We start from the raw sequence: 25,593 nt of genomic DNA on the forward strand, positions 1-25,593 counted from the left end.
TTCACTGGCTCCTGATCTGCCTTCGCATACAATTCAAACTCCTATTACTAACCTACAAGTGTTCATTCTGCTGCCCCTCAATATCTCTGCTATCCTCTTATACACTTCCCAGAGATCTCAGTTCCTCAGATAAACTGCTCTTAGATGTACTCTTCTCCTCCACTGCCAATTCCAGACTTTGTTCCTTTCATCTAGCTACCCTATAAACTTGGAATAAACTACCTGAGTTTGTCCACCATGCCGCTTCACTTACCTTGTTTAAAAGCAGACTGAAAACCCACCATTCTGATGTAGCCTTCAATCCATAACCCTACTCCCCCATTGCTCTAGCCAGCAGATTAACCATTTCCCCTAACTGTATCCATGCCATCCTATTGGTCTGTCTTGTCTGCTTAGATTGTAAGTTCCGAGCAGAGACTCTCCTTTGTGACTCTGTACAGCGCTGCATACATCTGGTAGTGTTATAGAAATAATTCATAATAGTAGTAGTATTTTTAGAAAATCTTTATCAGGGAAATGTATCCGTTAAAATAATAATAAATAATAAAAAGTTTATATACTGCAGGACCGTAAAGTTCTATGCGGTTTACAATAATTAAAAATGCTACAGATTGAATAAAACCTCAAAGCTAAAAGCTCATAACTAAAACCGTAAAGATCAATCATTGTATAAAATTTTGAAATCAGCTAATGCCTGGCAACTAAAATTCAATGCAAAGAAATGCAGAGTAATGCATTTGGGGATTAATAATAGGAAGGAACCGTATATGCTGGGAGGAGAGAAGCTGATATGCACGGATGGGGAGAGGGACCTTGGGGTGATAGTGTCCGAAGATCTAAAGGCGAAAAAACAGTGTGACAAGGCAGTGGCTGCTGCCAGAAGGATTCTGGGCTGTATAAAGAGAGGCGTAGTCAGTAGAAGAAAGAAGGTGTTGATGCCCCTGTACAGGTCATTGGTGAGGCCCCACTTGGAGTATTGTGTTCAGTTTTGGAGACCGTATCTGGCGAAAGACGTAAGAAGACTTGAGGCGGTCCAGAGGAGGGTGACGAAAATGATAGGAGGCTTGCACCAGAAGACATATGAGGAGAGACTGGAAGCCCTGAATATGTATACCCTAGAGGAAAGGAGAGACAGGGGAGATATGATTCAGACGTTCAAATACTTAAAGGGTATTAACGTAGAACAAAATCTTTTCCAGAGAAAGGAAAATGGTAAAACCAGAGGACATAATTTGAGGTTGAGGGGTGGTAGATTCAGGGGCAATGTTAGGAAATTCTACTTTACGGAGAGGGTGGTGGATGCCTGGAATGCGCTCCCGAGAGAGGTGGTGGAGAGTAAAACTGTGACTGAGTTCAAAGAAGCGTGGGATGAACACAGAAGATTTAGAATCAGAAAATAATATTAAAGATTGAACTAGGCCAGTTACTGGGCAGACTTGTATGGTCTGTGTCTGTGCATGGCCGTTTGGAGGAGGATGGGCAGGGAGGGCTTCAATGGCTGGGAGGGTGTAGATGGGCTGGAGTAAGTCTTAACAGAGATTTCGGCAGTTGGAACCCAAGCACAGTACCGGGTAAAGCTTTGGATTCTCGCCCAGAAATAGCTAAGAAGAAAAAAAAAAAAAAAAAAAAATTTTTTAAATTGAATCAGGTTGGGCAGACTGGATGGACCATTCGGGTCTTTATCTGCCATCATCTACTATGTTACTATGTTACTATGTTACTATGCTTCAGGAACAAATATGTTTTTAGGTGTCTCCTAAATTCCTCATAAGTATTAGTAAGCAAAAGCAGTTTTTCCAAATCTTTACCCCATAATGCTGCTTGATACGAAAAAAAGATGTTGATGATATTTTTTTAAGTTTGCATCCTCTAACCGGTGGGAAGACAAAGTTCAAATGTGAACTTCTCTTATGTCTATTGGTTGAAAACGAAAAAAAGGTCATAGTAACATAGTAGATGACGGCAGATAAAGACCCGAATGGTCCATCCAGTCTGCCCAACCTGATTCAATTTAAATTTATTTATTTATTTATTTATTTTGTAATTTTATTTTTATTTTTTTTAATTTTTCTTCTTAGCTATTTCTGGGCAAGAATCCAAAGCTTTACCCGGTACTGTGCTTGGGTTCCAACTGCCGAAATCTCTGTTAAGACTTACTCCAGCCCATCTACACCCTCCCAGCCATTGAAGCCCTCCCCTGCCCATCCTCCTCCAAACGGCCATACACAGACACAGACCGTACAAGTCTGCCCAGTAACTGGCCTAGTTCAATCTTTAATATTATTTTCTGATTCTAAATCTTCTGTGTTCATCCCACGCTTCTTTGAACTCAGTCACAGTTTTACTCTCCACCACCTCTCTCGGGAGCGCATTCCAGGCATCCACCACCCTCTCCGTAAAGTAGAATTTCCTAACATTGGTCAGTTATATATTTAGGAGCTAACCCAAACAAAACCTTAAAACAGAAACAGCCAAACTTAAATTTCACACGCGCCTCCATCGGCAGCCAATGCAGAAGTCGATAAGAAGATGTGACGTGATCGAATTTCTTCAGCCCAAAGATCAGCCTGACTGCTGCATTTTGTACCAATCGCAATCGCTGCATATTCTTCTGAGAAATTGCCAAATAGGCGATATTACAGTAATCTAGTTGATTTCGTATAAGGGATTGTACCAAAATTCTAAATGATGAAACATCAAAACAGTGTTCTCCCCAGAAACTTTTTCCAGCCGGGTTGCATGAAAAAGTAGCCAGGTGGGGCGGGAAGGGGAAATTTGGTGGTGGGGAAAATTAAGGGCTCCTTTTACTAAGCTGCAATAGCATTTTTAGCGCGTGCAGAATTTCTGCGCTACACGGCTAGAACTAACGCCAGCTCAATGTTGGCGTTAGCGCTACACAGCTAGAACTAACGCCAGTTCAATGTTGGTGTTAGCGTCTAGCATGTGCGGAAATTCTTGGCGAGCTAAGCGCATGATAAAACCGCTATCGCAGCTTAGTAAAAGGAGCCCTAAATGTGTACTATTTGTATTAGTTAACTATTATTAGTTATTTTCCAATGCTCAGTGTGACTGCCTTTCTTAAGGTTTGACACTTGTTCCATAATATTTATATTAAATTTAAGAAGTATCCAATTCTAGAAGTGAATAATTAGATATTTGCCCTCTTTCAAATGGTATAGAGCACAGTTCTTCAACCGCCGGTCCGCGGACCGGTGTCGGTCCGCAGGAAATTTTTGCCGGTCCGCACAGGGCCGGCAAGATTGACTTACTTCAACTTCCTGCCGGTCCGCGCAGGGCCAGCAAGATCAACATCTGAAGTCTGCGCTAGAGAGCTGCACGGGAACGGGGTCGACGGGCATCCCGCGGGTTCCCCCTTTGGGTCACGGGGATCCCGTGGGGACGTCCCCTAGGGTCGCGGGGTTCCTGCGGGACTGGATATACTCAGTAGCGCGGCTTTTCTCCCTACCTGCTCTGCTTGCAGCACAGAGTCGAACGGAAGTCTTCCCACGTCAGCGCTGACGTCGGGAAGACTTCCATTCGGCTCTGTGCTGCAGGAAAGGAGAAGAAGAGTAGCCTCGCGGCTCGAGTGGCGTACCAAGGGAGGGGGGCGGTCCGCCCCGCCCCGCCCCAGGTGCAGCACAGCCGTCCAGGTCCCCTTACTTTTGTGGCGCTTCCCCGACCGACAGCCCCGGTCCGACAACTCTCTAGTCTGCGCTGGGCCGGAGAGATCTTGGGGAGCCTCTGAAAGTGGCTTTCTCCCCTCTCTGCAGCTCTCCTTTACTTCCCAGCGCAGCGATTCAGGAAGGCAGCCTCGGGGCTTTTGCTGAGTCGCGGCTGCTTCTGATGATGCAACTTCCTCTTTCCTCAGAGGTGGCGCGACCCAACAAAGGACCTGAGGCTGCATTCCTGAATCGCTGCGCTGGGAAGTAAGAAGAGCTGCTGGGAGGGGAAAAAGCCACTATCAGAAGCTGCTGGGCAAGGGAAAAAAAGGGCTGCTACTGGAGAGGGAGAAAGAGAGATGCTTCTGGGAGGGGAGGAGGGAAAGGAATCTGGGAAGCTGCTGGGCAAGGAAAAAAAGGGACAGCTGCTACTGGAGAGAGAGAAGGAGTGATTCTGCTGGGAGGGGAGGAGGGAAATGAATCTGGGAAGCTGCTGGGCAAGGGAAAAAAAGGGACAGCTGCTACTGGACCTAGAGGGAAGGAGAAGGAGAGATGCTGCTGGGAGGGGAGGAGGGAAAGGAGTCTGGGAAGCTGCTGGGCAAGGGAAAAAAGTGACAGTTGCTACTGGAGAGGGAGAAGGAGAGATGCTGCTGGGAGGGGAGGAAGGGAAGAGAGTTACTGCTGGACAGGAGGAGGAGGGAAGGGAGAATGAAAAAAGGAAGGAAACAGCTGGCAGAGAGATTAGAGGAGGGGAAGGGGAGACACAGACATGAGAAAGTAGAGAGATTGATGATAGGAAGGGGTCAGCAGAAAAATAAGCAGAGGGACAACGATGATAGATCTGGTGTAGGAGAGATAAAAATGAAGAGAGCAATGAAGCTGGAATGAATCATGTAAAAAGGAGAGAGGGGTACAAGCTGGATGGAAAGGGGAGAGGGGCATAGAAAGAAGACAGATACCATATGGAAGGGGGAGAGGACAGACAGTGGATGGAAGGGGCAGATGCTGGATTGAAGAGACAGAGAGGGCAGACGCTGGAAGGAAGAGAGTGAAAAGAAGATTGAAAGCAGAAACCAGAGACGACAAAAGGTAGAAAAAATAATTTTATTTCTATTTTGTGATTAGAATATATCAGATTTGAAATATATATCCTGCTAGAGCTGGTGTTAGACATAACTGGGGACTGCAAAACCCAGGAAGTGCTTCTTTAGCTTCCAGCTGGCTTAGGGCGCTCTCTGACCAGGGGGCAGTTGCCCTAGTTGCACTCCCCTAAAACTATTCCTGTCATGTGTGACTGCAGTATTCTGTTAGCATGATATTTCTGTGTAGCATTCTGTAATAATTTGGCTTGTTCAGTTTTCTTGATAGTAGAGGGGATATATGTGAAGGGGAGGGGAGACAGGGGTTTTGTTGATCCTTGCTCTGAATTATTTGTATTTATAAAATGACAATTGTACAGAATATTGTTTCTTTTCATACTTTAATAAAATACATTCAATATAAAATGATAACTGAGGCTTGTGTGGATGGGATCAGATGATTTGTGGGGACCAAGCTCGCGGAGATGGGGCGGAAACGGGGTTTTTAAATTTTAGTCCTAGTAGTTTGCCGGTCCACAGAATAATTCTTTTTTCTCTGCCGGTCCACGGGTGTAAAAAGGTTGAAGAACACTGGTATAGAGCAGTGTCTCTCAAACTTTTTAAACTCCGGCACACTAAACAGAGCAAATGTTTTTTGTGGCACACTAAATGCAGCAAATGTTTTTCATGTGCCTCAGGCTGCGCCCCCAGGTGGGACCTAAGGCTCCAGGGCCTATTCTGATTGGCCCACGCGCCTTAGGCCCCACCAGTAGGCGGAGCTTTGGGACGGATGGGCCAATCCGGCCTCATTCCGTCGTTGGCTGCCTGCCGGACAGGCGGGTTTGGCTCCCGTCTGTCCCAACTACACAAAGGTACGGGGAAGGCGGGTGGGGGTGTCGTGGGGGTCGGCCAGGGGGGTCGCGGGTCGGCTGGGGGGGCGGTCGGAGGTTCTTGGGGGGGGGGGGGGTCGTTGGAGGGAGGGGGGTTGGCGTCGAGGGCAGGAGGGCCTGGGATCCCTCCTGCCCGTAATGTAGTGCGGGGTGGGGGTAGGGGGTCGCCGTGGCCAGGAGGGTTTGGGCTCCCTTCTGGCCCGATATTGTCGGGGAGTCGGCGGTCCTTCGGGGTGGGGGTGCGAGTGGTCCTGCCGGGGGGGGGGGATGTATCGGACGTCGGGGGGGGCATCAGGCTTTCAGGATGGGGACAGACCTTCAAGGGGGACAGGCAGACCTTCAAGGGGGGACAGGACTTCAAGGGGGACAGGCAGACCGAAGGGAGTGAAAAAGCTATAAAATAAATCCACTAGCGTGTCAATGTGTTGAGAGGAAGATGTGGTCTGGGAAATTCTGCTGAGAAAACTCCGGGTCCATTTCCACCCCCCAGTTACCCTAGTCCACTCCACTCGGGACAGCGCACGGAGAGTCGGGGAGGGCGAAAGGAGAGTCGGGGTGGCCAGAGGAGAGTCGGGGCGGGCGAAAGGACAGTCGGGCAGCATGCGCGGTATACCCGTGAGCGCGGTATACAAAAGTTTTTGTACATAAAATCGTGGTTTCTGCGCGCTATACCCGTGTGCGCGTTTTACACGGGTGCGCGTTATCTGCGTGAAAATACGGTAGTTAAGTATGGATTTATCGTTTAATGACTAATATACTTTGGTTAAATTTGCTTTCTGTACAAGTTTTACTTGATAATATATTGAAATCAATAAAAAATACTTGAATATTAAAAAAAATAATTAATTAATTTTTAATTAATCAAAATGCTGTGCTAAATCATTTGCTGAAGGTAGCTTAATATTATGCGTAGACTGAGTGTAGCGTGTAGTGTCAAATAAATTTATAACCAAATTAAACAGTTCTTTTGTATTGATACCCTTTGAACTAGTGTTAGATGTTTCAATTTTGGATGAATAAAATGCTTTACGTTTTTCTTTTAGCAATTGTTTGTATATTTTTATGTTAGATCTACAATTATTCCGATCTATCAATTTTCCCGTTTTTTTCCAGATCCTTTCCAATCGTCTTACTAATTGCTTCATATTTAAAAGTTCAGTATCAAACCATTTATTATATTTATTTGAGCAGCTATTACTATTTCGTTTCGGGGTAATTTTATCTAAAATGGATATACTTGTTTTCGTCCAGTGATCCCAAAAATCAACCCCCTCCCCTATCCCCGCTATCAACTCATATTGTGACCAGTATTCCTCTGAATCGAAATGACCCCTTATGAGATGAGTAAAATCACACAAAAAACAGCAACATGATACACCACCACAGTAAATGATGGCAGAAAGAGACTCCCATGGTTCATCCAGTTTGCCCAATAAGATGGCCAAAGCCAAGCCTGCCACTCTGTACAAGTCCCAGTCACTTATGTTTAAATGCTGGTTGTGAAGCCACCAACATGTTAACCATATAAGCAGCTAAACATGATCAGGATGATATATGGTTATAACCAAGACTTCCAAGTACTGCTGACAGTATTCAACTTACCAGTCAATATGCTTTCCCCCACTTGCAGTACGTGATAAGAAAATGCGAGGTTAAACTTACAAAATTGCTAAAAACATTTTAAAAAAACACATGAAGGAAGTCTGTTGTGGGATTTTGGGTTTTCTTTTAAGAGGTTCCTCTTCTCAATAAAACTTTTTTGAATTGTTCAGCCACAGATTTGGTTGCTTGGCTGCTCCTTCTTAGATTACAAAAATTCTGTAGCAATCTGTCCCTACATTTGTTGCCTATTTAGAGACTGTTCAGATTAAGAAGACTAACTAGACAAGTTTTCGGCATCTACCAAACCTTAATTACATACTTGGGTGCACAAAGATAAAATTTACCTGTTCGTTTAAAGTCTGCACAGAGCTTAAGCCTTTTTCTAATGCTGCTCTCTGAATGGGAAGGAAAAGCTTTCTTAATATCTTCCATGCGAATCCTACGAGGACGATCCTTACTCTTCCAAAACAATCGATAAATGAATACCTGAGAAAGATACCAACATACTCCACTGATTAATCTCCAGCCCACCTGGGACCCTCACTAATTAACCCCTATACAAAAGAAAGAAATACAAGCCAACTGAATAACCCTAACATATATCCAAATGATTAATTTCTAGCAACCAGGAAAGTGTATCAAACCAAACACTACAGAATACGCCCCAGAAAAATCTCCAAATGAATCCCAACACTTGAGACCTGACTGATCCATCCCCAGCACGTGAGAAAGACACCAGTGAGAGACTCTGATCCCCAATATCTGTGGTATTCTCTTCAAAACATTACAGTTAAAAGGAGATTATATACTTAACCTGATAAGATCTTTCCCAATAAATAGATGAGACATTCTAGACAGCTGGGGTATTCCCCCATACCCGCATGCTGCAGAAGGAGTCCACTCCAGATTTTTCACTCTGCGTCTAGTGTACTTCACAGTGCAGTTTAGCGCCCTTTATAGTTAGTACCCAAGCACCGAGGAGCACCCAACATTTGTGAAGTAGAGGCACCTGTAGCCATAGGCGAAACAAATTGTTCTGCTCAAAAGTAACTAAACAATACCATTAACCACCAACACAGGCTTCAAAGCTGCTCAGAAACTACTTCCCAAGAAATGGAACATATATACAAATTCTTCCAAGCCTTCATGAGCTGACAGGCATCCAAGAATCAGCTTGAAGAAGCATAAGTAGACTGAAATCTATAAGCAGGCGCAGGAAGTACAGGGCAGGGAGTCGAAATGATTCTATCATATCTCCCCTCTCCCGCCTTTGCTTCAAAGTACACAGATTGAGACCTTTAAGTCTGTCCCCATACGCCTTATCACGAAGACCACACACCATTTTTATAGCCTTCCTCTGGACCGACTCCCATCCCTTTTATATCTTTTTGAAGGTGCGGCCTCCAAAATTGTACAAATATTCTAAATCTAATCTTCAGTTTATATACCGGGTCATCTCACGAAGGAGCTCGACTTGGTTCACAACTGATTAAATTAGAATGACATAAAAGTAGGCCTGTGAGAAAGAGTGCTATTGGTGTATCATTTCCAGAAACAGCATAAGAACATAATCAGTGCCTCTGCTGGGTCAGACCAGAGGTCCATCATGACCAGCAGTCCGCTCACGCGGCGGCCCATACAGGTCCAGGACGTGTATAGTAATCCTCTATCTATACCCTTCTATCCCCTTTTCCTTCAGAAAATCATCTAATCCCTTCTTGAACCCCAATACCGTATTCTGTCCTATCACACCCTCCGGAAGCGCATTCCAGGTGTCCACCACCCTTTGGGTGAAGAAGAACTTCCTAGCATTGGTTCTGAATCTGTCCCCTCTTAATTTTTCCGAATGCCCTCTCGTTCTTGTAGTTTTCGAAAGTTTGAAGAATCTGTCCCTCTCCACTTTCTCTATGCCCTTCATTATCTTGTAAGTCTCTATCATGTCCCCTCTAAACCTCTGCTTTTCCAGGGAAAAGAGCCCCAGTTTCTCTAATCTATCAGCATATGAAAGATTTCCCATACCTTTTATCAATCGCATCGCTCTTTTCTGAACTCTCTCGAGAATCGCCATATCCTTCTTAAGGTACGGCGACCAATATTGGACGCAGTACTCCAGATGCGGGCGCACCATCGCCCGATACAAAGGCAGGATAACTTCTTTCATTCTGGTTGTAATACCTTTCTTGATAATATCTAGCATTCTATTCGCCTTCTTAGAGGCTGCTACGCACTGTGCTGACGGCTTCATTGTCTTGTCCCAAGTCCTTTTCTAGGGTACTTTCACCCATTACCAGCCCTCCCATCGTATAGCTGTGCTTTGGGTTTCTGTTTCCTACATGCAAGACTTTATATTTCTCTACATTAAACTTCATCTGTCATCTCGTCGCCCACTCTTCTAGTTTGTTCAGGTCCCTTTGTAAATCCTCACAGTCCCCTTTAGTCCCAACTCCACTAAATAGTTTGGTGTCGTCTGCGAATTGTATTACTTCGCACTTCGTCTCCGTTTCTAGATCATTTATAAATACATTGAACAGCAGCGGTCCGAGTCCGAGCACTGGTAATTAAAATTGAGGATGTAAAATTAAATGAGGTCTCACCAGAGTCTTATACAGAGGCATCAATACCTCCTTTTTCCTACTGGCCATATCTCTCCCTATACAACCTAGCATCCTTCTAGCTTTCGCCATCACCTTTTCAACCTGTTTGGCCACCTTAAGATCATCACATACAATCACATCCAAGTCCCGCTCTTCTGTCGTGCCCATAAGTTCTTCACCCCCTAAACTGTACTGTTCCCTTGGGATTTTGCAGCCCAAATGCATGACCTTGCATTTCTTTGCATTGAATTTTAGCTGCAAAATTTCAGACCATTCTTCAAGCTTCGCCAGGTCTTTCTTCATATTATTCACACCATCCAGCGTGTCTACTCTATTGCAGATTTTGGTATCATTCGCAAAAATGTAAATCTTACCCTTCAGCAATATAAGAACATAAGTATTGCCTCTGCCGGGTCAGACCAGGGGTCCATCGTGCCCAGCAGCCCGCTTCCGCGGCGGCCCTCAGGTCCTTGACCTGTAAGTTCCCATCACCTGAATTGTTTATGCCCTAATCCTGAAGTACCCTGTATAGTACCTCCCTATCTATACCCTGTAATCCCTTTCTCCTTCAAGAAGTCATCCAGGCCCAAGAGGCACATCAGTGGTAACATCCTTTTCCTCAGAGCAATCTCCATTGATCACTACCCTCTGTCGCCTTCCACTCAACCAATTCCTCACCCAGCCCGTCACTTTGGGACCCATCCCAAAGGCACTCAGTTTATTTATTAGACGTATGTGTGGAACACTGTCAAAGGCTTTGCTAAAATCTAAACACACCACATCTAGCGCACATCCTCTATCCAATTCTCTGGTCACCCAGTCAAAGAAATTGATCAGATTTGTCTGATGAAACCTACCTCTAGTGAATACATGTTGCCTCCGGTCCTGTAATCCACAGGATTCCAAAAACTTGACCATTCTCTGTTTTAAAAGCATTTCCACTACTACTACTACTATAGCACTAAAAGGCATACGCAGTGCTGTACATTTTTACATACAATATACAGTCCCTGCTCAGAAGAGCTTACAATCTAATTTAGACAGGACATTTCAGGGTTGAGAGATTATGATAGAGGAAATGATACAGTGGTTATAGGTATCTGACAGCAGTGAGCGGGAGTTAAGTGTTGAAATCAGTTTCAAAAAAGTGGGCTTTTAGCTTGGATTTGAATACTGCTAGGGATGAAGCACGACTTATTGATTCAGGCAGCCTGTTCCAGGCATACGGTGCCACAAGAAAGAAGGGATGGCGTCTGGAGTTGGTAGTGGAAGAAAAGGGTATAGATAAGAGGGGCTTACCCGATGAACGGAGATCACGAGGAGGAGCATAGGGGGAGACAAGTGAAGAGAGAGAGATATTGGGAGGCGTCAGAGTTAATGCACTAGTAAGTCAGCAAGAGGAGTTTAAACTGTATTCGGAAACGGATGGGGAGCCAATGAAGTGACTTGAGGATAGGGGTAATGTGAGAATAGCAGCTCTCATGGAATATGAGTCATGCAGTAGAGTTTTGAACGGATTGAAGAGGTGATAGATGGGTGAACAGGAGGTCCAAGAGAAGTACGTTGCAGTAGTCTAAGCACGAGGTGATGAGAGCGTGGACAAGGGTTTTGGTAGTGTGTTCAGAGTGGACGGATTTGGGTAATATTATAGAGGATTTGGTGGTTTGTTGGATCTGAGCAGAGAAAGAGAGAGAGGAGTCAAAGATCAGCCCAAGGTTGCGAGCCAACGAGAAAAGGAGGAAGATAGTGTTACCCACAGAAATAGAGAACGGCAAGAAGGTGGAGGTGAGTTTAGATGGAAAGATAAAGAGTTCAGTTTTAGCCATATTCAGTTTGAGATGGCAGCGAGCCATCCAAGCGGCAATGTCGGACAGGCAGGCTGAAATTCGGGCCTGAACCCCTGTAGAGATATCTGACGTGGAGAAGTAGATCTTTGCTTAACACAGAAGTCAGACTTATCGGCCTGTAATTCCCTACTTCTTCCTTACTTCCACTTTTGGGGAGAGGGACCACATCCGCCCTTCTCCACTCCTCCAGTGCCACTCCCGACGCTAGAGACTCATTGAAAAGGTCAATCAGCGGAGCTACAAGAACTTCCCTAAATTCCTTCTGCACCCTTGGATGTACACCATCTGGCCCCATAGCTTTGTCTACCTTTATTTTAACTAGCTCCTCACGAACACAACCCTCTGAAAATTGATCAGGGTCTATTATTCCTCCATCTCTATTCACATTTGTCTTCTGTGGTCCCGCTCTCGGTGCTTCAACCGTGAACACAGAACAGAAATATTTGTTAAGTAATTCGGCCTTTTCTTTATCAGCTTCTACATATTTCTCCCCTTCACCTAATATTACTCTTGAGTCTACCACCCCTCAATCTCTGGTTTTAACATTTTCCTTTCTCTGGAAAATATTTTGTTCTAAGTTAATACCTTTCAAGTATTTAAATGTCTTCAGAGAAGGGAAATCATGTTTGACGAATCTACTTCAATTTTTTGAGACCGTGAACAAACAAATTGATAGTGGAGAACCGGTGGACATAATATACTTGGACTTCCAAAAAGCATTCAACAAGGTTCCAATGAAAGACTTCTACAAAGCCATGGAATAGAGGGGGATATACAAAGAGGATAGGCAAATGGCTGGAGAATAGAAAGCAGAGAGTGGGCATAAATGGAAAGTTCTCAGACTGGGAGAAAGTGACTAGCGGTGTGCCCCAGGGCTCGGTACTTGTGCCCATCTTATTTAATATTTTCATCAATGACCTAGAAGAAGGAACATCCAGTGAGATCATCAAGTTTGCAGACGACACAAAGCTATGCCGAGCAATCAGATCGCAGAAGGATAGCAAGGAACTCCAGAGTGACTTATGTCAGTTAGAGAAATGGGCGGAGAAATGGCAGATTAATGTAGAAAAGTGCAAAGTAATGCATTTAGGCAGAAAGAACAAGGAACACGAGTATAGAATGTCAGGTACAACTCTGGGAAAGAGCGAACAAGAAAAGGACCTGGGTGTACTGATAGATAGGACCCTGAAACCGTCGGCACAATGCATGGCAGCGGCAAAGAAAGCAAATAGCACAGTTACTTACCGTAACAGGTGTTATCCAGGGACAGCAGGCAGATATTCTTAACTGATGAATGATGGCACCGGAGCCCCAGTACGGACAATTTTAGAGTGATTGCACTCTAAGAACTTAGAAAGTTCTAGTAGGCCGCACCACGCATGCGCGAATGCCTTCCCGCCCAACGGAGGCGCGCGGTCCCCAGTTAGGATAAGCCAGCTAAGAAGCCAACCGGGGGAGGCGGGTGGGACGTAAGAATATCTGCCTGCTGTCCCTGGATAACACCTGTTATGGTAAGTAACTGTGCTTTATCCCAGGACAAGCAGGCAGCATATTCTTAACTAATGGGAGACCTCCAAGCTAACAAAAAGAGGGATGGAGGGAAGGTTGGCCATTAGGAAAATAAATTTTGTAAAACAGATTGGCCGAAGTGTCCATCCCGTCTGGAGAATGCATCCAGACAATAATGAGATGTGAAAGTATGAACTGAGGACCAAGTAGCAGCCTTGCAGATTTCCTCAATAGGAGTTGATCTGAGGAAAGCTACAGACGCTGCCATAGCTCTAACCTTATGGGCTGTGACAGAACCTTCCAGTGTCAGTCCGGTCTGAGCATAACAGAACGAGATGCAAGCAGCAAGCCAATTGGATAATGTACGTTTAGACACAGGATGTTCCAACTTATTGGGATCAAAGGACAGAAAAAGTTGGGGAGACGATCTGTGAGGCTTAGTGCGCTCTAAATAGTAAGCCAAAGCACGCTTACAGTCCAAAGTATGCAAAGCCTGTTCTCCAGGATGAGAATGAGGTTTCGGGAAGAATACAGGCAGGACAATGGACTGGTTAAGATGAAAGTCAGATACAACCTTAGGGAGGAACTTTGGATGTGTACGCAGAACCACCTTGTCATGGTGAAAGACTGTGAAAGGTGGATCGGCAACTAGTGCATGCAACTCACTGACCCTCCTGGCAGAGGTGAGAGCAATAAGGAAGACCACTTTCCAAGTGAGAAATCTGAAATGAGCTGTGACCAATGGTTCAAAAGGAGGCTTCATTAAAGGCGGAAAGAACCACATTAAGATCCCAGACCACAGGAGGGGGCTTGAGAGGTGGTTTTACATTGAAAAGTCCCCGCATGAATCTGGAAACCAAAGGATGAGCAGTAAGAGGTTTTCCGTGAACTGGCTCATGAAAAGCAGTAATGGCACTGAGGTGGACTCTGATAGAAGTAGATTTGAGACCAGAGTTAGACAAAGAAAGGAGATAATCCAACACTAGTCCTACTGCTAGCGAAGTTGGATCATGATGATGCAGAAGGCACCAGGAAGAAAACCGGGTCCACTTCTGTTGATAGCATTGAAGAGTGGCCGGCTTCCTGGAAGCATCAAGAATAGAACGGACAGGCTGAGAAAGAAGTGAATGAGCCGAGGTCAGCCCGAGAGATACCAAGCTGTCAGGTGCAGAGTCTCTAGGTTGGGATGTAGGAGGGACTGCTGATGCTGAGTAAGCAGAGAAGGAAACAGTGGAAGAAGTATGGGCTCCCTGGAACTGAGTTGAAGTAGAAGGGAGAATCAATGCTGCCTGGGCCACCGTGGAGTGATGAGAATCATGGTGGCTTGTTCCCTGCGGAGCTTGAACAAGGTCCGCAACATGAGAGGCAGAGAAGGAAATGCATAAAGGAATAGATTGGACCAATCCAGGAGAAACGCATCTGCTGCCAGACGGTGAGGGGAGTACAGTCTGGAGCAAAATTGGGGCAGTTGATGATTGTGAGGAGCCGCAAAAAGGTCCACCTGAGGAGTGCCCCATTGAGTGAAAATGGACTGGAGAGTTATGGGATCGAGAGTCCATTCGTGGGGTTGGAGAATTCTGCTGAGATTGTCTGCTAAGGAATTCTGCTCTCCCTGGATGTAGACAGCTTTCAGGAACAAATGACGAGCTGTCGCCCAAGACCAAATCTTTTGGGCCTCCTGACACAACAGGCGAGAGCCCGTCCCACCCTGTTTGTTGATGTAGTACATTGCTACTTGATTGTCGGTGCAAAGTAGTAAAACTTGAGGAAAGAGGAGATGCTGAAAAGCCTTGAGGGCATAAAACATCATTCTGAGTTCCAGGAAATTGATGTGATGTTTCTTTTCCTGAGCAGTCCAAAGACCTTGGGTTTGGAAATTGTTCAAGTGAGCTCCCCAGGCATAGGGGGATGCGTCTGTGGTGATGACTAGATGATGAGGAGGCAGATGGAACAGAAGGCCTCTGGAGAGATTGTAAGATTTCAACCACCATTGTAGAGACTGTCGAAGAGACGATGTCACAGATATGTGTTGCGAACAAGGATCCGTCGCCTGGGACCACTGGGTAGCTAGGGTCCATTGAGGAGTGCGCAGGTGAAGACGTGCGAAGGGGGTGACATGAACTGTCGAGGCCATGTGACCCAAGAGTATCATCATTTGTTTTGCAGAGATGGACAGCTGTGAGAGCACCCACTGACAGAGATGAAGAAGAGTCTGAAGGCGATTGGATGGAAGAAACTCCCTCATGAAAACAGTGTCCAAGATCGCTCCGATGAACTGAAGCCGCTGAGTGGGGATGAGATGCGACTTGGGCAGATTGATCTCGAAACCTAGAAGTTGGAGAAATAGGACAGTCTGATTGGTGGCATGAAGCACTTCCTGATCTGAAGGAGCCTTGATTAACCAGTCATCCAGGTAAGGGAAGACTTGAAGATGGTGAGAGCGGAGAAAAGCGGCCACCACAATGAGACACTTTGTGAATATCCTGGGAGAGGAGGCAAGACCGAAGGGTAACACTTTGTACTGGTAATGACAGCGATTGATCATGAAGCGGAGATACTGTCTAGAGGCCAGATTGACCGGGAAGTGAGTGTAGGCCTCCTTGAGATCGAGGGAGCATAGCCAATCGCCCTGAGTGAGAAGAGGATAAAGCGTGGCCAGAGAAAGCATTTTGAACTTTTCCTTGACCAAGCATTTGTTGAGATCTCGGAGATCTAGTATGGGTCTGAGGTCCCCGTTTATTTTGGGGACCAGAAAATAGCGGGAGTAGAATCCCTGCCCCTTCTGATCTAGAGGAACTTCCTCTATGACGTTCAGAAGAAGGGATTGGACCTCCTGAAGGAGGAGGGAGGACTGAGATGTGTTCAAAGCAGACTCTTTTGGAGGACTTTGGGTGGGAAGAGTCTGAAAGTTGAGAGAATAGCCGTGGCGAATGATGTTTAGAACCCACTGGTCTGAAGTGATGAACTCCCAACGGCTGAGGAAAGTAGAAAGACGTCCTCCTATGGGTTGAGGCAGAAGGGACGATGGTGGAAGACTGGCTAGGCTCTGGAGAATGAAGTCAAAAGGGTTGAGTGGACTTCGGTTGTACAGGAGGCTTCACCTGTTGCTGCTGGGGAGCACGAGGTTGTTGGCGTTGCTGCGGACGCTGGCGTCTAGGCTGCTGAGGAGCAGATGGCAAGGGTCTAGCAGAGTAGCGACGCTGATAGGACGATTATTGGCGAAAGGGCCGAGCAGGTGGAGGCTTCTTTTTATTCTTTAGAAGAGTGTCCCAGCGAGTCTCATGCGCAGAAAGTTTTTGAATAGTAGAATCCATGGATTCACCAAACAACTCGTCCCCTAAGCAGGGGGCATTGGCAAGGCGGTCCTGGTGGTTGACACCGAGTTCTGAGACTCGAAGCCAAGCGAGACGTCTCATAGCAACAGCCATTGCCGTAGCCCTGGATGTAAGTTCGAAGGTGTCATAGATGGAACGCACCATGAACTTGCGAAGTTGTAATAAACTAGACGTGTATTGACGGAATAAGGAAAGCTTCCGATCAGGGAGATATTTTTCAAAAGAAGAAAGCTGTTGGATAAGATGCTTCAGGTAAAATGAAAAGTAAAAGGAATAATTACCTGAGCGGTTGGCAAGCATCGCATTTTGGTAGAGCCGCTTGCCAAACTTATCCATAGCTTTGCCCTCTCTGCCAGGAGGGACAGAAACATAGACACTAGAGCCCGCAGTCTTTTTCAAAGTGGATTCCACAAGCAAGGATTCATGTGGAAGCTGAGGCTTGTCAAAGCCTGGAATGGGAGTTACTCTGTATAAAGTGTCTAATTTTCGAGGAGCACCAGGAATGGTTAAAGGTGTCTCCAAGATTTTATAGAAAGTCTCTCTTAAAATATCATGGAGGGGTAATTTTAGAAATTCCTTGGGCAGTTGATCAAAGTCCAAAGCCTCAAGAAAAGTTTTGGACTTCTTAGATTCAGCTTCCAAAGGAATAGAAAGAGACTCACACATTTCCTTTAAAAAAGATGTAAAGGAAGATGAATCAGGCTTGACAAAAGGGTCCTGTGCAGAAGGGTCTTCCTTAGGTGAAGAGGCCGCATCATCAGACAATAGAGGCTCTTCTGAGTCATCCCAAAGATCAGGGTCCCTGACTTGTGAACTGTGACCCCGGGAGTCCGGCGTCGAAGGTTCAGTATGCCTGGTTTTGCGTACCGACTTCCCAGAGCGGAGGGATGCGGTATCCGGGGAAGTCAGTGGTTGCCGGTGCCGGGAGTGGTCAGAAATTAGTGCGGGGTCGGTTGTTTGAACCACACGGTGCACGCCTCTCGGTTCCGCAGATAATACCGGCATAGAAACCGAAGAGGCAGAGTGGACCGGTACCGAAAGAGTGGAAGCTGACAATAGCAGCTGCTCCACGGTCGGTACCGGTGGCTCAGACCGGACCGGAACTGGAAGGTTCGGTGCCAACAGAGCAGGAAGGAGCTGCTGCAATTGCTCCTTAAGTTGGGCTTGAAGGACAGCCGCAATATGGTCATCCAAGGAAGGCACCGGTATCGCTTTCTTTTTCTGCGATACCTGTGGTGCCACTCGACACCCAGAGGATGAGGAGGCCGAAGAGGATGCACTCACCTCAATAGGGGCGGAGCGTTTATGGAGGTGCCTCGAGGTCGTCAGGACTGGACTCTCTGCCACAGCGACCGGAGGACGCTCCAAGGAGGAAGGCTTCTTAGCAGGCTTACCTGAGGGGTGCGACGCCGGAGTGGTGTTGCGCAGCGTCGATGAAGTGGGTGCTGGTTGAGAAGCAGCCGGCGTCGGTGTCGATGCCGAGGGATCAGACATTGCGGCACCGAACAAAAGTTTCTGTTGAAGCTGCCTGTTTTTTAAGGTGCGCTTCTTAAGAGTAGCACAACGGGTGCAGGTGGAAGCCCTATGATCCGGACCCAAGCACTGCAGACACTAATTATGCGGGTCGGTCAACAAAATGGGGCGCGCACACCGTTGGCACTTTTTGAATCCTGGCTGAGGGGGCATGAAGGTAAACACTGCCTCTGCCAAATCGAAAGCGGATGCTTCTATGGTGACAACAGGCCCCGCCGGGGCGAACCCAAAAAAAGAAAGAAATCAAGTGAATTAAATATATATATATATATATATATATTTTATTTTTTTATTTTTTTTAAAGAAACAAAGAAAAAAAGGAAGATAATCTTCCAACAAGCAAAAAATACGCGAGCGGGAAGGCAAGAGAAAAGTTTTCAATGCCCGTTGAAAAAAACGTATCTTCTTAGCTCCGCGGAAACTAAGAAACTGGGGACCGCACGCCTCCGTCAGGCGGGAAGGCACTCGCGCATGCGCGGTGCGGCCTACTAGAACTTTCTAAGTTCTTAGAGTGCAATCACTCTAAAATTGTCCATACCGGGGCTCCGTCGGTGCCGTCACCCATCAGTTAAGAATATGCTGCTTGCTTGTCCTGGGATAAAGAATGTTAGGAATGATAAAAAAATGGAATCACGAGTAGATCGGAGAAAGTTATAATGCCGCTTTATAGAGCAATGGTCAGACCACATTTGGAATATTGTGTCCAACATTGGTCTCCCAACCTTAAGGAGGACATAAAACTGCTGGAGAGGGTGCAGAGACGAGCAACGAAGCTAGTAAAAGGTATGGAGAAACTGGAATACGAGGAACGACTTAAGAGACTGGGATTGTTCTCCCTTGAGAAAAGGAGACTGCGAGGGGATATGATCGAGACCTTCAAAATACTGAAAGGAATCGACAAAATAGAGCAGGAAGAAAAATTATTTACAATGTCCAATGTGACATGGACAAAAGGACATGGACTGAAGCTGAGGAGGGGACAAGTCCAGGACAAATATCAGGAAGTTCTGCTTCACACAACGAGTATGGACTGCTGGAATGCTCTCCCAGAGGAGGTTATTGTGGAATCCACTGTTCTAGGATTTAAAAGCAAACTAGATGCACATCTCCTTACGAGAGGCAGAGAGGGATATGGGTGACTAAACTTACGCCAGGTGTACACCTGGCTGGGCCTCCGCGTGTGCGGATCACCGGACTTGATGGACCGTAGGTCTAATCCGGAGATGGCAGTTCTTATGAATCCTATCTCCCCTGTCCCTCCTTTCCTCTAGGGCAGGGGTGTCAAAGTCCCTCCTCGAGAGTCACAATCCATTCAAGTTTTCAGGATTTCCCCAATGAATATAAGAACATAAGAAGTTGCCTCCACTGGGTCAGACCAGAGGTCCATCGTGCCCAGCGGTCCGCTCCCGCGGCGGCCCATCAAGTCCACGACCTGTGAAGTGGTTTCTGACTATTTCTGTAACCTACCTCCACTTCTATCTGTACCCCTCAATCCCCTTTTCTTTCAGGAACCTATCCAGACCCTCCTTGAACCCCTGTAGCGTGCTCTGGCCTATCACAGCCTCCGGGAGCGCGTTCCATGTGTCCACCACCCTCTGAGTGAAAAAGAACTTCCTAGCATTTGTTCTAAACCTGTCCTTTTTCAATGCATGAGATCTATTTGAATGCACTGCTTTCATTGCATGCTAATAGATCTCATGCATATTCATTGGGGAAATCCTGAAAACCCGACTGGATTGCGGCCCTCGGGGACCAACTTTGACACCTGTGTTCTAGGGTATGCATATTCAGGACCTCCAGTCTCTCCTTATACATCTTTTGGTGCAAAACTCCTACCATCTTTGTTGCCTTCCTTCTGGACCGCTTCAAGTCTTCTTATATCCTTTGCCAGATACGGTCTCCACAACTGAACACAATACTCCAAGAGAGGACTCACCAACGACCTGTACACAGGCATCAACACCTTCTTTCTTCTACTGGTTATGGCTCTCTCTATACAGCCTACCATCCTTCTGGCAACAGCCACTGCCTTGTCACACTGTTAGATGCCTTTATATCTTTGGACACTATCACCCTCAAGGTCCTTCTTCCCATCCGTGCATATCAGCCTCTCACCTTCCAGCACATATGATTCCATCTGTTTTCTAATCCCCAAATACCTCTGCACTTCTTTGCATTGAATTTTAGTTTCCAGGCAATGTCACTAACAAACATATTCAATAGGATCAGCCCCAGCACCAATCCTTGAAGGACTCCACTAATTACCTTTCCTTCCTCCAAGCAAACTCCATTAATCACCACCCTCTGGTGTCTGTCCATCAGCCAGTTTCTAATCCAGTTCACCACTTTGGGTCCTAACTTCAGCCCGTCAAGTTTGTTCAAGAGTCTCCTATGAGAAATCGTGTCAAAGGCTTTCCTGAAATCTAAGTAAATTACATCTAGCATATGCCCTTGATCCAATTCTCTGGTCAGCCAATCAAAAAATTCAATCAGATTAGTTTGGCACGATTTACCTTTAGTAAAATTACGTTGCCTCGGATCCTGTAGCCCATTAGACTCTAGGAATTTCACTATCCTTTCTGTCAGCAACACTTCCATTATTTTACCAATAACTGAAGTGAGGCTTACTGGCCTGTAGTTTCCAGCTTCATCTCTGCAACCACTTTTGTGAATAGCTACCACATCTGCTCTTCTCCAATCCCCAGGAATCATTCCTGTCTCCAGAGATTTGTTAACCAAATCTTTAATAGGACCTGCCAGAACCTCTCTGAGCTCCCTTAATATCTTGGGATGGATCCCGTCCGGTCCCATTGCTTTGTCCTCCTTCAATTTTTAAAGTTGTTCATAAACACTTTCTTCCGTGAATGGCATGGTATCTACTCCATTCTTGTGTGTAACTTTTCCAGATAATCTCGGTCCATCTCCAGGATCTTCTTCCATGAACACAGAAGTATTTATTTAGCATGTTTGCTTTTTCCTCATCACTCTCCACATATCGATGCATATCATCTTTTAGTCTCGCTATTCCATTTTTCATCTTACTCCTTTCACTAATATATCTCTTTTAGTCTCGCTATTCCATTTTTCATCTTACTCCTTTCACTAATATATCTGAAAAAATTTTTATCTCCCTTTTTTACATTTTTAGCCATTTGTTCTTCTGCCTGCGCTCTTGCCAGACGTATCTCTCTCTTGGCATCTTTCAGTTTTCCGTCTGGTAGTCCTTTCTGTACTCCTCTTCTTGAGTTTTTTTTTATATTTATGAATGCCAACTCTTTTGCTTTTCTTTTCTTTGCCACTAATTTAGAGAACCATATTGGTTTCCTTTTTCTCTTGGTTTTATTTTCCTCACATAAAGGTCAGTAGCCATCAAATTTAAAATAATAAAATGGAGAGAGCAGAACACACAACTGCAGTCATGCATGGAGAAGGAAAAAACTGTAGAGGGCGCTAAACTGTATTGTGAAGTACACTAGAGGCAGAGTGAAAAATCTGGAGTGGATTTATTCTACAGCATGCGATATGGGGGAAATAACCCAGCTGTCTAGAACAGTGTCTCTCAACTTCTTCAAGCCAAGTACCCCCTAAGCTTATCAAATACCAAGTATCCCCGCCCAAGCTCCACCCCTGACTCCACCCCCATAATAATAGTACTAATTGTAAAGCAATTTCTTCCATCCATTTTTCATATATACACACAATATAATCTTATAAATACATAATGGTAACCACAAAATTAAAAAACCACACAGTACACTGTACACAGAGACAATGTTAATTATCATTTATATTCGGAGGGAGGGGGTTCAAGGAGGTCAAGGCAGATGAATTTAAAATATGCAATATAACCCCAGTAACATCTATAGAAAAATAAACAAATATAGTGCAAAATATAGACAGCAGATATAAATTCTCAAAACTGACATATTTCAATCACTAAATGGAAAATAAAATCACTTTTCCTACCTTTGCAATCTGATGATTTCATGAGTCTCTGGTTGCACTTCCTTCTGACTATGCATCCAGTATTTCTTTCTTTCTGCCTCCTGCATTCTTCCTCTCCTCCAGACCTCATTCCATTCCCCAACCAACATCTCTCTTTGTCCCTCCATGAGTCCAACTTTTCTTCCTCTCTCCTCCACCCCCACTTGTAACATGTCTCCCTCTCTCAATCCCTCCCCTGATGCAAATGAAGCGAGGAAAGAGAGCGAGATCTAGGGTGCATCTCTCCCACCCCCTCTACTGCCACATTCAACATTTCTCCCTCCTTTCCACCAGTCCAACATCTCTTTCTCTCTGCCTCCTGCACGCTTCCTCTCCTCCAGTTCTCAGTCCCTCCCCCAACATCTCTCTCTCTCCCTCGAGTTCAACTTTTTACTCTCTGCCCTCTCCCCCTTCCCCCGAGTGACATTTCTCTGTCCCTCCTTTCTTTCTTCCCCATCCATTTCTCACTCTCTCCCCATAAGTCCAACATTTTCTGCCTCCTGCATGCTTCCTCTCCTCCAGACCTCATTCCCTTCCCCAACCAACATCTCTCTCTGTCCCTCCATGAGTCCAACTTTTCTTCCTCTCTCCTCTACCCATATTAGCAACATATCTCCTTCTCTCTCTCTCACTGTCCATCTGTCTTGAGAGATCCAGGCATCTCTCCCGCCCCCTCTACTGTCACATCCAATATTTCTCATTCTCTCATCCCAGGGATCATGTGCACCATTTTTTCACCACTGCACACTAGTCCTATGCCCATTTCTCCTTCTATCACCCCTCTCCAGCACAATGTCACATCTCTCCATCCATCACTATATCCAACATTCCTCCCCCTTGCATCCCATTCAATCTGTCTCTCCGGTCCCTCTCCACCACCATATCCAACATTTCTTCCTCTCATCCTTCTATTCCACATGCATTCCTACCTCACTCCTATCTCTCTCTATGCCAAATTTTTCTTTCTTCCTTTCCCCATGTGCATCATCTCTCTCACACACTCATGCCCAACAATTCTCCCTTTATATTCCCTCCTTCCTATGTCCCAAGTTAGTGCCCCCTTCCTCCCTTCCTTCTGTGTCGAGTTCATTCCCCCCTCCCCACCTTTGTCCCAAAATTAAGTTGTACGCTGCGGATCCCTGCCTGCATGCCCTCACTGAAACCGCTGATGAGGATCCCTCCAACATACACTGGTCTAGAATGTCACCTATTGCATTGAAATACTTGAAATAGGAAGTAACCTTGAATTTCGAGGTAAGGGCTGAGAACCCGGAAAGTCAAAGTTCAAATCCTACATCTGCTGCTGACACTCCCACTATCTCTCATTGCCTCAGGCAGGGACATACTGTATCTGAGCATCAGGTAGACTTCCAGGAGCTTTCAGCCTCAGCAGCAGTGGTTTGGATTTTTTTTTGCTGGAGATATGTGGATTATTTCTTGTGTCTTGAGGACAAGTAAACAATCTAAAAGGTCTTTTGTGTGATGGAATGTTTGGGAACATGGTGATCCTGTGATGATAACCTTTTCTCTATCACTCTTCATCTTTATACTATTAATTTTCTTACAGCTGTATGGGGGATTATAATTCTTATTTAAATAACTAACATAGTGCTTAATTTGTTTCTGAAGCACATAGCGGCAGCAAATCTTCTGGTGAACCAGCAACTTAAGCAGTAAGCCTATATCCTTAACAGAAAGCAATAGTGTGAGTCAGGTTCCCTGGGGAGTGAAACAAGAGAGAAAATCTGTGCTGCTTAGGGCAGCCATACCTTGCTACATTTGATTCCTTCCTTCCACTCTACCTCAGCCTCCCCAGATAGGTCATCTATTGGACACTGCTGTTGGTTGTACTTGCTTCGTCACGTGATGGATGTTGTACATACCTGTAAAAAATCTCGAATATGAGTGTTTGCCCGTTTCGAGTTGGGACCAGGAACCTCAAAAAGAGGGCACTGCTGGCCTACTACAAAGATATCCACCAGGTCACGAACATAGTATCCTTGCCGTGTGCGGATTATCAGGAAGTCTGTCTCAGGCATTTTGTGCAGATAAATTGGAGATCTGAATAGGTTATTTTCAAAAGCCTGAGAATGAACAAGAAAATGGTGATGTAGCTACAGTTTTAGTATCATATAATAAAATTCAAGCAATTAAGCTGATCTGTTTGATCAAAGAACCATATGTTGTCAAATGGACACACAAAAAAATGAATGTTTAAACTGAATAATCTTATTGACTCTCGTCTAGCAAAAGCCATGAATAGAGAAATAACTTATCAAATTTATTTTCCTTGGAAACACTCTGATAAGTGCCTCTACTGCAGAAGAACTAGTTAGTTTTACACTCAGCCCCTGATGAATCCCTGGAGGGGGGCGAAACATGACCATGTTGGGCTTTTAGAGAGTGTTTTATGTTCTTAACGTACATATCTTCAACAAATTTTACAGAAGTTTTACTACATTGGTCTGCTTTATTTTTTGCTGTTGTATTGATATAGATACATTTGCTGGGCTCCAGGAGAGATAAAGGTTATTCAAGTTGAATCTAACACCTAAAATAAGGAGTTTGATAAATAAGATGAATAAGGGCATAATTTGTATAAAATGACAGCCTCTGAATATTTGGGAAATTAACTGAATACACTAGTGGTCTCCAATCTTCTCTATGTAAAGGGCCGCAAGGTAGACACAAGAAAGCTCCAGAGGCCACCAAAAGATTTTAAGCTTACAAATGTAATTAACTACTAATTTTGATTCTACAAGCATACCACCATCCAAGAGTGCAACATCATACATGTAAATGCAGACAATGAGGGTACATATAAAACAGTCACTATATTTCATTGCTGCCTGTCAGCTCACCTTGGTGCAAAGTACCACAGACTTTTTCTCTAATTTTCAAAGCTATTAAGCCAATATTAAAATGTGAAGTTTATGTTCACCAGCAACCAGTAAACCTGTAATTCCACTTTACTTAGATAGTTAGGAATGAGGTAAAGCAGAGGTGCATCGTTGGGAGGCTTGGCTGCAACTGCAGGTAGAGAAAAGGTCCCAAGAAGCTCCGTTGGGTCATGTGTGACTACATGGTCGCAATGATGTGTATGTGCAGATTTAAAAATCTTAAGAGAAACTCTGAATGGATCGGCAATGAGAACATTCCAAATTCTACAAATCTAAAATTAATTTCTCCAAAACAAAATATTATTCAGGTTTAATTCAGAAAGCCTCAAATTCTTCCACTCTTTATCGCATATTAAATTCAATCTCGCATTCCAACAAACGAAAAAACCAAGATAGTTTACTTAATCTCACATCTCAAGATCTTGCATCATATTTCACTGACAAAATCGACAAGATTAGATCCACATTCACCGTTAACTCACCTACTAAACATGACCAAGTATCAATTGAGGCTAGCTCACTCTCTTCAAAATGTTCCTACTTCAAAATTCCAAATCTACTGGAAATAGAATCTGTCATAAAATCCATGAACATCAAAGGTTCCCAATTAGATTCAATTCCCCCTTTCTTACTCAAACGCTTCTTTACTATTTTCGGCCCA

General features: G+C 45.0%; 1 protein-coding gene across 5 annotated transcripts in view; it reads right to left on the reverse strand.

Moving 5' to 3' along the window:
- Positions 1–25,593, reverse strand: part of TAF1 (TATA-box binding protein associated factor 1) — a 596,267-nt gene that overhangs the window by 289,887 nt on the left and 280,787 nt on the right. For all 5 annotated transcript variants that reach the window (XM_033945528.1, XM_033945529.1, XM_033945526.1 and 2 more), the window contains 2 exons: positions 23,916–24,116; positions 7,575–7,716 (listed from right to left, as the gene is read on the reverse strand). In XM_033945528.1, the coding sequence (XP_033801419.1) occupies positions 7,575–7,716; positions 23,916–24,116 (343 nt within the window). The remainder of the gene's footprint in view (positions 1–7,574; positions 7,717–23,915; positions 24,117–25,593) is intronic.

This window comes from Geotrypetes seraphini, chromosome 5, assembly GCF_902459505.1.
Source record: "Geotrypetes seraphini chromosome 5, aGeoSer1.1, whole genome shotgun sequence".
In the NCBI taxonomy this organism is placed as follows: Eukaryota; Metazoa; Chordata; class Amphibia; order Gymnophiona; family Dermophiidae; genus Geotrypetes; species Geotrypetes seraphini.